We start from the raw sequence: 13,940 nt of genomic DNA, 5'->3' as shown, positions 1-13,940 counted from the left end.
TTCATCAAGCGCTATGATGAAACTGGCTCTCATAAGGACTGCCACAGGAAAGGAAGACTCAGTTACCTCTGCTGCAGAGGATACGTTCATTAGAGTTACCAGCCTCACAAATTGCAGTTAAAATAAATGCTTCACAGATTCAAGTAATAGACACATCTCAACATCAACTGTTCAGAGGAGACTGCGTGAATCAGGCCTTCATGGTCAAATTGCTGCAAAGAAACCACTACTAAAGGACACCAATCAGAAGAAGAGACTTGCTTGGGCCAAGAAACACGAGCCAAGAACACAAGACTAGTGGAAATATGTCCTTTCATATGATTAGTTCAAATGTAAGATTTTTGGTTCCAACCTCTGTGTCTTTGTGAGATGCAGAGTAGGTGAACAAATTATCTTTGCATCTGTGGTTCCCACCGTGAAGCACAGAGGAGGAGGTGTGATGGTGTGCGGGTGCTTTACTGGTGACACCTTCAGTGATTTATTTAGAATTCAAGGCATACTAAACCAGCATAGCTACCACAGCATTCTGCAGCAATACGCCATCCCATCTGGTTTGCGCTTAGTAGGACTATAATTTGTTTTTCCACAGGACAATGAACCCACACACCTCCAGCATGTGTAAGGGCTATTTGACCAAGAATGAGAGTGATGGTGTGCTGCATCAGATGACCTGGCCTACACAATCACCTGACTTCAACCCAATTGAGATGGTTTGGGAGGAGTTGGACCGCATGGTGAAGGAAAAGCAGCCAACAAGTGCTCAGCATATGTGGGAACTTCTTCAAGACTGTGGGAAAAGCATTCCAGGTGAAGCTGGTTGAGAGAATGCCAAGAGAGTGCAAAGCTATCATTAAGGCAAAGGGTGGCTGCTTTGAATAATCTCAACCATCTTTTGTTGAACACTTTTTTGGTTACTACGTCATTCCATATATGTTATTTCATAGTTTTGATGTCTTCACTGTTATTTTACAATGTAGAAAATAGTGAAAATAAAGAGAAACCCTTGAATGAGTAGGTGTGTCCAAACATGACTTACCACCCCTGTTTAAATTGGAGTAAACTAATGAACAACAACACTTAGTCTTCTACTTACAGTTTATACATACTATATAAATATTTCTGACACAATGTATTTCACAGAAGTGATATATACGCTCTGTGCCACCTGTCTTGCAATGCATTTTAAATACTGTACATAATAGGTATTAAAGGGACACTTAAACTGGCGGCAGGTAGCCTTGGTGTTAGAGCGTTGGGCCAGTAACCGAAAGGTTGCTGGATCGAATCCCCGAGCTGACAAGGTATTAATCTGTCATTCTGCCCCTGAGCACTGTATGTCGATTAAGGCAGCCCCCCACACTTCTCTGATTCAGAGGGGTTGGTTTAAATGCAGAAGACACATTTCAGTTGAAAGCATTCAGTTGTACAACTGACTAGGTATCCCCCTTTCCCCTTTCCCCTTTTCAACTGAAAACTCATATGTTTTACTACATGTATGGTGCTGCTGCACATGGATATGAATTAAAAAATGTATGAAGTGCACCTTTTAATATGCATTTATAGTTGCTTATAAGGACACAGAGATTGTAGATTGAAAACAAGTTCAATGGGGAGTGGATCCAGGTGAGGACACAATGTGCACTCACAAGGTGAAATTGACCCTAGATGCTGATCCTGGGTCAGTTTGGATTTCCCCCGCTAATGGTTAAGGTTAGGTTTGAGGGAGGGGAATCTGATCCTAGATCTGTACCTAGAGGAAACTTAATTTGAATAGGCTCTGAATAAGCTGTGTTGCTCAGAGACAAGTAAGCAGTGCTCTTTGAATAGCTTTGGTGGGAGAAAAAACAGCAACCACTTGGGAAAAAAATACAAAAAAATAAAATGGCTACCCTGGAGTAAGTAAGCACAAAGTATTTCCAAGTGCTTTTTGATGATTTGGCAGTTGCGTCTCAAGGGCGCCAAAACAGACCTGAAGCCGCGAGACACAAAATGGCAGTCAGTCGCTAGGGGGAACGGAACAAACCACCATGGAGACATCACGGTGGGTAGTTGGCGCCGACAGACATGGTTGCCTCGCATCGAGTCCTTAGGAAACTATTCAGTATTTAGCTTTTTTATGTATTATTTCTTACATTGTTACCCCGGGAAATCTTAAGTCTTATTACATACAGTCGGGTAGAACTATTGGATATAAGAGCGATGTCAACTTACCAACATTACGACCAGGAATACGACTTTCCCGAAGTGGATCCTCTGTTTGGACCACCACCCAGGACAATGGATCTAATCCCAGAAGCCGACCCAAGACAACGGCGGGGGCAGACAGAGCGGCCTCCTTGTCAGGCTCCGTAGATGTGCACATCGCTCACCGCTCGCGAGTATACTACTCGCCAATGTCCAGTCTCTTGACAACAAGGTAGACAAAATCCGAGCAAGGGGGTTGCCTTCCAGAGACATCAGAGATTGTAACGTTCTCCGTTTCACGGAAACATGGCTGTCTCGGGATATGTTGTCGGAATCAGTTCAGCCACCGGGCTTCTCCATGCGTCGCACCGACAGAGATACACACCTCTCTTGGAAGAGGAAGGGCGGGGGTGTATGCTACATGATTAACGACTCATGGTGTAATCATAACAACATACAGGAACTCAAGTCCTTCTGCTCACCCGACCTAGAATTCCTCACATCAAATGCCGGCCATGTTACCTTCCAAGAGAATTCTCGTCAGTTATCGTCACAGCTGTGTACATTCCCCCTCAAGCAGACACCAAGATAGCCTTAAAGGAACTTCACTGGACTCTATGTAAACTGGAAACCATATATCCTGAGGATGCATTTATTGTAGCTAGGGATTTTAACAAAGCAAATTTGAAATCTAAATCAGCATATTGATTGCACTACAGGTGGGGATAATACACTAGACCACTGCTACTGTAACTTCTGTGATGCATACAAAGCCCTGCCCCGCCCTCCCTTTGGCAAATCCGACTACGGCGCCATCTTGCTCCTACCATCTTATAGGCAGACACTCAAACAGGATGTACCCGTAACTAGAACCATTCAACACTGTTTGACCAATCGGAATCCACGCTTCAAGATTGTGTTGATCACGTGGACTGGGATATGTTCCGGTCAGCCTCAGAGAATAACATACGCTGACTTGGTGAGTGGATTTATAAAGAAGTGCATTGAAGATGTTGTACCCACTGTGACTATTAAAATCTATCCTAACCAGAAACCGTGGATGGGTGGTGCCATTCACACAAAACTGAAAGCGCGAACCACTGCATTTAACCATGGAAAGAGGTCTGGGAATATGCCTGAATATAAACAGTGTAGTTATTCCCCCCGCAAGGCAATCAAACAAGCGAAATGCCGGTACAGGGACAAAGTGGAGTCGCAATTCAATGGCTCAGACACAAGACGTATGTGGCAGGGTCTACAGGAAATCACGGACTACAAAAAGAAAACCAGCCACGTCACGGACACCGACGTCACACTTCCAAACAAACCACCGTCGCGGCCCGCTAACAAGTACTGCGCCCCCCTCTCCTTCTCTGTGGCCGCCGTGAGTAAAACATTTAGACGTGTTAACCCTCGCAGGGCTGCTGTCCCAGCCGACATCCCTAGCCACGTCCTCAGATAACTGAACTAAATGACTACCGCCCCGTAGCACTCACTTCTGTCATCATGAAGTGCTATGAGAGACTAGTCAAGGGTCAGATCACCTTCACCTTACCGGCCACCCTAGACCCACTTCAGTGGCAGGCCGCCCCGCTTGATTACCAACAACGATGAGACAGCCTACAGGGAGGAGGTGAGGGCACTCAGAGTGTGGTGTCAGGAAAACAATGTCTCACTCAATGTCAACAAAACAAAGGAGATGATCATGGACTTCATGAAACAGCAGAGGGAGCATCCCCCTATCCACATACTAGGGACAGCAGTGGAGAAAGTGGAAAGTTTTAAGTTACTCGGCGCACACATCAACGAGAAACTGAAATGGTCCACCCACACAGACAGTGTGATGAAGACAAATGGATCACTATTCATTTTAAACAATGCCACTTTAAATAATGCCACTTTAATAATGTATACATATCTTACATTAGTCATATCATATGTATATACTGTTTTTTTATACCATCTATTGCACTTTGCCTATGCCACTCGACCATTGCTCATCCATATGTTTACAGTTGAAGTCGGAAGTTTACATACACTTAGGTTGGAGTCATTAAAACTMGTTTTTCAACCACTCCACAAATTTATTTTTAACAAACTATAGTTTTGTCAAGTTGGCTAGGACATCTACTTTGTGCATGACACAAGTCATTTTTCCAACAATTGTTTACAGACAGATTATTTCACTTATAATTCACTGTATCACAATTCCAGTGGGTCAGAAGTTTACATACACTAAGTTGACTGTGCCTTTAAACAGCTTGGAACATTTCAGAAAATGATGTCATGGCTTTAGAAGCTTCTGATAGGCTAATTGTCATAATTTGAGTCAATTGGAGGTGTACCTGTGGCTGTATTTCAAGGCCTACCTTCAATCTCAGTGCCTCTGCTTGACATCATGGAGAAATCAGCCAAGACCTCAGAAAAAAATTGTAGACCTCCACAAGTCTGGTTCACACTTGGGAACAATTTCCAAACGCCTGAAGGTACCATGTTCATATGTACAAACAATASTATGCAAGTATAAACACCATGGGACCACGGAGCCATCATACAGCTCAGGAAGGAGATGCGTTCTGTCTCCTAGAGATGAAAGTACTTAGGTGCAAAAAGTGCAAATCAATCCCAGAACAACAGCTAAGAACCTTGTGAAGATGCTGGAGGAAACAGGTACAAAAGTATCTATATCCACAGTAAAACGAGTCCTATATCAACATAACCTGAAAGGCCGCTCAGCAAGGAAGAAGCCACTGCTCCAAAACTGCCATAAAAAACCCAGACTACGGTTTGCAACTGCACATGGGGACAAAGATCGTACTTTTTGGAGAAATGTCCTCTGGTCTGATGAAACAAAAATACAACTGTTTGGCAATAATGACCATCATTATGTTTGGGGGAAAAATGGGGAAGCTTGCAAGCTGAAGAACACAATCCCAACCGTGAAGCACGGGGGTGGCAGGATCATGTTGTGGGGGTGCTTTGCTGCAGGAGGGACTGGTGCACTTCACAAAATAGATGGCATCAAGAGGATGGAAAATTATGTGGATATATTGAAGCAACATCTCAAGACATCAAATCAAATSAAATCAAATTTTATTAGTCACATACACATGGTTAGCAGATGTTAATGCGAGTGTAGCGAAATGCTTGTGCTTCTAGTTCCGACAATGCAGTAATAACCAACAGTAATCTAACCTAACAATTCCACAACTACTACCTTATACACACACACAAGTGTAAAGGGATAAAGAATATGTACATAAAGATATATGAATGAGTGATGGTACAGAACGGCATGGCAAGATGCAGTAGATGGTATAGAGTACGGTATATACATATGAGATGAGTACTGTAGGGTATGTAAACATAAAGTGGCATAGTTTAAAGTGGCTAGTGGTACATGTATTACATAAGATGGCAAGATGCAGTAGATGATATAGAGTACAGTATATACATATGAGATGGGTAATGTAGGGTATGTAAACATTATATTAAGTGGCATTGTTTAAAGTGGCTAGTGGTACATTTTTACATAATTTCCATCAATTCCCATTTTTAAAGTGGCTGGAGTTGAGTCAGTATGTTGGCAGCGGCCGCTAAATGTTAGTGGTGGCTGTTTAACAGTCTGATGGCCTTGAGATAGAAGCTGTTTTTCAGTCTCTCGGTCCCTGCTTTGATGCACCTGTACTGACCTCGCCTTCTGGATGATAGCGGGGTGAACAGGCAGTGGCTTGGGTGGTTGTTGTCCTTGATGATCTTTATGGCCTTCCTGTGACATCGGGTGGTGTAGGTGTCCTGGAGGGCAGGTAGTTTGCCCCCGGTGGTGCGTTCTGCAGACCTCACTACCCTCTGGAGAGCCTTACGGTTGTGGGCGGAGCAGTTGCCGTACCAGGCGGTGATACAGCCCGACAGGATGCTCTCGATTGTGCATCTGTAGAAGTTTGTGAGTGCTTTTGGTGACAAGCCGAATTTCTTCAGCCTCCTGATGTACCTCCTGAGGTACATCAGTGGGGAAGTTAAAGCTTGGTCGCAAATGGGTCTTCCAAATGGACAATTACCCCAAGCATACTTCCAAAGTTGTGGCAAAATGGCTTAAGGACAACAAAGTCAAGGTATTGGAGTGGCCATCACAAAGCCCTGACCTCAATCCCATAGAAAATGTGATGGCAGAACGGAAAAGTTTGTGCGAGTAAGGAGGCCTGCAAACCTGACTCAGTTACACCAGCTCTGTCAGGAGGAATGGGCCACAATTCACCCAAATTTTTGTGGGAAGCTTGTGGGAGGCTACCTGAAATGTTTGACCCAAGTTAAACAATTTAAAGGCAATGTTACCAAATACTAATTTAGTGTATGTAAACGTCTGACCCACTGGGAATGTGATGAAAGAAAAAAAAAGCTGAAAAAGATAATTCTCTCTACTATTATCCTGACATTTCACATTCTTAAAATAGTGGTGATCCTAACTGACCTAAGACAGGGAATTATTACTAGGATTAAATGTCAGGAGTTGTAAAAAACGGAGTTTAAATTGATTTGGCTAAGGTGTATGTAAACTTCCGACTTCAACTGTATTTCTTCATATTCTCTTTAGCCCCTTTTAGATTTGTGTGTGTTAGGTAGTTGTGGGGGAACTGTTACATTACTTGTTAGATATTACTGCACTGTTGGAACCAGAAGCACAAGTATTTCGCTACACTCGCATTAGCATCTGCTGACCATATGTATGTGACAAGTAAAATTTGATACGTCTACGGGGAGAGAGACGATCAACAGACTACCGATGAGAAGTGCGAGGAGACGAGCGATCTCATTTGGAACAGAAGTGTGAAGTAGTGAAGACGAAGAAATAAAAAGTTGATAGCATTATTTAGTATTAGCCTCAGAAGGGGCAGTAACCTCGCTGGCTTTCTCGTTTGCTGTTTGTCTCAACGCTCCCAGAGGATTGGCTGTTACTCCTCTCGGCCAATCACGGCTTGTGTTTAATTTCGTCGCCGCGTCCGCTGCAAACAATAACAGTGTATACGACAAAACACGTGCACTACGCAACGTTGGTGACACGACTCGCACTTGTTACTTTCCAGCTTCTGCTGAGTTACTGGTGTTCAGCCTGCGCTAACATCACAGTGACAGGACAGCACAGCAGAGATGGCACATAGGAATGGGTTGGAGATATGCCTTGACATTCTCACAACATTATCACACTGTTATCTGGRTTCAGTAGTAGTCAACACCTACTTTTGAACCACTCTCACCACACACTCTTACCTCTTTGACCTCTTTGTCTGTAACAAGTCTTTGATTTAGTGTCTTTACTCTAAACCAGGGATGGATGGGCAACTGATGGCCCCTGGGCCGCACTCATTCGGGGTCTCAACTTACTGTTGCGAGTTCGAATAGTATGTGTGTGACAAATTTGTTTGTGCATCTCTTATGTCAGTCACTGATAGTCAGTCAATTAGCCCATGTCAGCTAACATTTTTTAGATTGCTAAATTAGTTTAGCGGCCAGCTATCTCAACTTGTTATCAACTTTGTTTTTAAATGATCCCCTCATTTAAGGGGGCCAGTAAAATGTGTGTGTTGTGTGTGTGTGTGTGTGTGTGTGTGTGTGTGTGTGTGTGTGTGTGTGTGTGTGTGTGTGTGTGTGTGTGTGTGTGTGTGTGTGTGTGTGTGTGTGTGTGTGGTGGAGGGGAGGCGAGCAGCTGCAGCCTCTCTTTGCTCTTCAAAGACAAGCAGGTGGGCCTAAAGCTCACTACAATCTTGAAGCTGACGCAAGATTCAGTGTTGCAATGTCATTTTTCGACAAAAAAGGGGCGGTTCCTTGTGATATGCTCTGTCATTCAACATACTTTTTTACAACCTGATAATACAGTGGGGGCTATATAGGCTATTCATCAAAGTAGCCTACTTTGCATTGATAACCAAATATAATCTCAGCGACTGCTCAAACAGTAAACCAAACAACAGGAATCCATCCAAAAGGGTCATTTGTTTATAAGTAATAACTAGTGATTACAGCTATTGTGAAATAGTAGAACCTGCTGTAGCCAACTAGCTAGCCATGTGCTTTTTTCTCTGTGAACAAACATGATGACATTCTAGTTTTAGCTGATATGAGAATGATATGCTGCTTGTGTATTCAAACTGGGATAATGTTTTAGGTTACACTGGCAAGTATAAAAGTATGTGCCAGGGCATTTAAAACATTTTTTGAAATCTGATTATTTCACATGGAGATTTGCGACGCTGAAAAGGCTAGCTGGCRTGCTATGTTTTTAGCCAGTCTAAAGCCAGCTAGCCAGGCTGCAAGATAGCTTCTACTAGGATGGAAAGGCGATTCTTCCTGGCTTTCACAAAAGCTATCACCCCCTTGTGAATGAAAGTGGGARCGGCGAGGATATCATGTTAACAAAAGACTCCATCCATGGGCACGCACGTAGATCAATGGAGTGAAGTTTGTAGTAACCTTAAGACAAGTTAGTCTGCATGCTAACCAGACGAGCAAGTTGGCCTAATACAAGTTAGCCTGCATGCTAACCAATTCAGGTCTGCCACATTGCGTTACGTCAGTGTGTTTTGGAAAGTTCAGCACCCTGTGGCTATGAGGGGGTGTCTGGGGGGGACTGTAATCTTGCCCATGTTTCCCCTGCCCCTGTTGGTCATTGTTGGGCGAATTGAAAAGGTTGAAGGTTACAAAGGTCAGAAAGCAGCAATGACAGTCTGAATGTGAAAGCTTTTGTTCCAGCCCAGCAGTAACACACCTGTTTCTGACCACGATAAGTGTAATCAGGTGTGTTAGTGCTGGGCTGGAACAAAAGCCTGCACATCCAGTATACCACCACGTGCCTGAGATGGAGAATATAATTTGGGGTTTTAGACATTGGAGGTGTTCATTGAGGTAATAATCAAGTATTTTGGTCCCTTCCACAAAGCACTATTAGAGTTTAAACAAGCTTTTAATATGCAAGTAAGAGCCTTAGTGTTACCATCATTATCTGTGATAGAGTGCGTAAAACAGATCAAATACTCTACAGTGAGAGTGGGCATTAACATTAATGCCATAGCTGGAGGGTCTTTTTCACTTGGACTAAAATTAAATGTATTCGGGAAGCGCATGGTTCTCTGGAAGATATGGGATTTGTCCAAAATGACTCCCTGTTCCCTACATCAGTGGTTGTCAAACCTCTCATCGGGGACTCCCAGCTGTTCCATGTATTTGATATTTTCCAGAACTAGCACAACTGATTCAACTTGCCAACTAACCATCAAGCACTTGACTAGTTGAATCAGGTGAGCTAGTTCAGGACTACAACAAAATTGTGAAATGTTTGGGATTCCCCAAGGAAATGTTTAAGAAGCACTGCACTAAATAGTGCACTACTTTTGACCAGAGCTCTATGGGCCCATTTGGGACACACACTGTGCCTTCTCTAATCTTATAAAAGACAGGAATCGCAGTGAAGTTCTTTGTTGAATGTTTTAATAGGATTATGTTATTGTAATGTTTGAGGGTTGTTATTGACTGTTTCTTCTTCTGCAGTGGCGGCACCATGTTGACCGTCACCGGCACCAACCTGGCTACCATCAAGGAGCCCAAGATGAGAGCCAAGTATGGGAAAGCCCAATCTGTCAACGTGAGTACTACTGAACTAACACACACACCTGACCCAGTGGTCACCCGGCCCTGGGCCTATTTATGGGTGTCTGTACGTGTTGTCGTTTTTTACACTGAGCAAAAATATAAACGCATAATGTAAAGTGTTGGTCCTATGTTTCATGAGCTGAAATAAAAGATCCCAGACATTTTCCATACACACAAAAATAGAATTTCTCTCAAATGTTGTGCACAAATTTGTTTATAGAGGCGTGCGTAACATAATTGGGTCTAGGGGTATGATTCTCGCTTGGGGTGTGAGAGGTCCCGGGTTCAAATCCCGGATGAGCCCCCATTATGTTACGCACGCCTCTATGTAGAGGGAACGCAACACCCTGCTACAACTCAACTCCCCGTGTAGTGAAAGAGGTATGGGACTGTAGGTGTGAGAAAGGATGACAAAAGGCAGAATTGACCGGTTACTAGGATTTTATTCCTTTACACGGTAATATGGGGAAAAGGGGTTGGACGGAACCAAAGCAAAGGAAGTAACTATCAAAGCAACCTCTCCTACCTACCCACTACTTACCTAACTTTGCACCACCTGGTGCCCTAACCAAAATACAGGGGGTGGTCCGCCCAGGTCTTACCAAGTGTGCCTAGACAGTGAATATACTACGGGTATATGTATGCCCGCGGGCCTCTTGCCTAAGCACTCCCTAGGTGGCTTACCCTTCCCTCCTGGGAACAAATAATCACTCAAACAAACTAAGGACATCAAATAAGCTCTATCTGATAATGCAACAAATTAACACAGTACATACCAAATCGCTTTCTGATAAATAACCAACAATATATAACCCTCAGCTCCCTGAAAAACAACCAACACAGTTTTCAGCAATTGAATTCTCTATATCAAAATCTAATTCTCTCTCTGCAATAATCTCCTTCTGAGCAACAGAACACTGGCTTATATAGCTTCAGAAGGCATTGGTAAATGGAGACAGCTGCATCCTGACGAGGGGGCGGGGTCCGCTCTCCAATCATCAATTGGGGCCGACCAATCAGCTGCTTGGGGAGAATTTCAGGAAGCCATCTCCTGAAACACACACACTCAAATACAAACTACAACACAGAAACTGGGGAACGTAACAGGCAATTTGAATGCACAGAGATACCGTGACGAGATCCTGAGGCTCATTGTCTTGCCGTTCAGCCGCCGCCATCACCTCATGTTTCAGCGTGATAATTCATGGCCTCATGTTACAAGGATCTGTACACAATTCCTGGATGCTGAAAATGTCCCAGTTCTTCCATGGCCTGCATAATCACCAGACATGTCACCCATTGAGCATGTTTAGGACGCTTTGGATTAACATGTACGACAGCGTGTTCCAGTTCCCGCCAAAAACCAGCAACTTCGTACAGCCATTGAAGAGGAGTGGGACAACATTCCACAGGCCACAATCAACAGCCTAATCAACTCTATGCGAAGGAGTTGTGTTGTGCTGCGTGAGGCAAATGATGGTCACACCAGATACTGACTGGTTTTCTGATGTATCTGTGACTAACAAATCCATAGATTAGGGTCTAATGAATGTATTTCAATTGACTGATTTCCTGAACTGTAACTCAGTAAAAAAATAGATATTGTTGCATTTTACTTTTATATTTTGTTCAGTTGAAGTTAAATCTCCTTTTTGCATGTTAACCTTTGAAATGTCAACCTGCAATTAACCCAGCCTGTCTGGCAATCCCTTCATCCCTCCTTCACCTACAGTAGCACCACAGGGCTAGGCTAACCTTTTGTATTTTAGTCTCCCCTCCCCATTCCCCCTCTCTCTCTACCTGAAGAAAACATCCCGACCAAAACAACGGGTATTTTCCTGCTTTGTCCCTTTCCCGTGTCATTTTTATCCGTCTCCTCTTTTCATTGACCTATAAATACTGCTTCCGTGTCTCCCTTGTACGATTTCAGACCCCGTTAGCATACACAAGCTAATGCGCCGTGATTACTTAGCATTCCAGAGGGGAGGTTGGAAGGCATGTTGTGGAAAAGCAGCGAGTCTAGAGATAACCCAACCGATTGCATAGCGTGTTTTTAGCATTGTGTGTTAGTGTCAGTCTCACAAACCGTGTGTCTTTATACAGTGCATTCGGAAAGTAATCAGACCCCTTGACTTTTTCCAAATTTTGTTACATTGCAGCCTTATCCTAAAATGGATTACATTATTTTTTTACTTCATCAAAGCAAATTGCTGCACCTTTGGCAGCGAGTACAGCCTTCAGTATTTTTGGGTATGACGCTACAAGCTTGGCACACCTGTATTTGGGGAGTTTATTCTCTGCATATCCTCTCAAGCTCTGTCAGGTTGAATAGGGAGCTTTGCTGCACAGCTATTTTCAGATCTCTCCAGAGATGTTCGATCGGGTTCAAGTCCGGGCTCTGGCTGGGTCACTCAAGGACATTCAGAGACTTGTTCCGAAGCCACTCCTGTGTTGTCTTGGCTGTGTGCCTAGGGTTGTTGTCCTGTTGGAAGGTAAACCTTTGCCCCAGTCTTAGGTCCTGAGCGCTCTGGAGCAGGTTTTCATCAAGGATCTCTCTGTACTTTGCTTGGTTAATCTTTGCATCGATCTAGTCTCCCAGTCCCTGCCAATGAACAACATCCCCACAGCATGATGCTGCCACCACCATGCTTCGCCGTTGGGATGGTGTCAGGTTTCCTCCAGATGTGACGCTTGACATTCAGGCCAAAGAGTTCAATCACTGCTGCAGAGATGGTTGTACTTCTGGAAGCTTCTTGCATCTCCACAGAGGAACCAGGTTCTTGATCACCTCCCTGACCAATGCCCTTCTCCTCGATTGCTCAGTTTGGTCAGGTGGCTAGCTCTAGGAAGAGTTTTGCTGGTTCCAAACTTCTTCCATTTAATAATAATGGAGGCCACTGTGTTCTTGGGTACCCTTCCCCAGATCTGTGCCTCAACACAATCCTGTCTCGGAGCTCTACGGACAATTCTTTCAACCTCATGGCTTGGTTATTGCTCTGACATGCACTGTCAACTGTGGGACGTCATATAGACAGGTGTGTGCCTTTCTAAATCATCTCCAATCAATTAATATGACGACAGGTGGACTCCAATCAAGTTGTAGAGACATCTCAAGGATGATCAATGGAAACAGGATGCACCTGAGCTCGATTTTGACTCTGATAGCAAATGGTCTGAATACTTATGTAAATAAGGTATTTCTGTTTATATTTTTAATACATTTTAAAACATTTCTAAAAACCAGTTTTCACTTTGACATCATGGGGTATTGTGTGTAGATTGCTGAGGAAAATGTTTTATTTAATCCATTTTGGAATAAGGCTGTAAAGTAACAAAATGTGAAAAAGGGAAGTTGTCTGAATACTTTCCGAATGCACTGAATGTCCTTGGTGTCTCATGTTGTCTTGTCTTTATACTGTATGTCCTTGGTGTCTCATGTTGTCTTGTCTTTATACTGTATGTCCTTACTGTCTCATGTTGTCTTTATTCTGTATGTCCTTACCGTCTCATGTTGTCTTGTCCTTATATCCCCTTACTGTCTCATGTTGTCTTCGTCTGCATTGAAGGAGAGGAGAATGTTTAGCCCACGGGCAAACCGTAAGATATGATATCACCATTGATGTAACTCAGCCCTTCGTTTTCTGTTTGTCGTTCACATTTTATTCAGTGTCCATAATGAACCTATCCACCGTTTTCACTCAGCTCGGACGTTACACCGCTTTTTGGTTTGGTTATGTTTTTTGTACATATGTTTGTTGACATTGTGGAATTTATCACTTTGTTTTACATGTCGGTGTAGTGTACATATTGAACATATCCATCCTCCTCTCTCTCTTTTCCCCTTTAAGCTTTTTGTTTTATGTTTTTTGTTTACATTTTGTTTACATTATGGAAGCTATACACTGAGTGTACAAAACATTAGGAACAGCTGCTCGTTCCATAAAATAGACTGACCAGGTGAATCCAGTCACCTGTTAAATCCACCAATCAATGAGAGGGGACAGGTTAAAGATGGATTTTTAAGCATTGAGACATGGATTGTGTATGTATGACATTCAGAGGGTGAATGGGCAAGACAAAATATTTCAGTGATTTTGAACAGGGTATAGTAGTCG

At 43.3% G+C, this 13,940-nt stretch overlaps 1 protein-coding gene across 1 annotated transcript in view; it reads left to right on the top strand.

The window, feature by feature from the left end:
• The window catches only part of LOC111970443 (plexin-A1-like), a 443,296-nt gene that overhangs the window by 362,659 nt on the left and 66,697 nt on the right, over window positions 1–13,940 (top strand). The window contains exon 18 of the mRNA XM_023997171.3: window positions 9,724–9,817. Coding sequence (XP_023852939.1) covers window positions 9,724–9,817 — 94 coding nt within the window. The remainder of the gene's footprint in view (window positions 1–9,723; window positions 9,818–13,940) is intronic.

This window comes from Salvelinus sp. IW2-2015, linkage group LG11, assembly GCF_002910315.2.
Source record: "Salvelinus sp. IW2-2015 linkage group LG11, ASM291031v2, whole genome shotgun sequence".
Classification (NCBI taxonomy): Eukaryota; Metazoa; Chordata; class Actinopteri; order Salmoniformes; family Salmonidae; genus Salvelinus; species Salvelinus sp. IW2-2015.
Note: the sequence above shows the minus strand (reverse complement) of the source record. Positions and strands in the feature narration are given on the sequence as shown.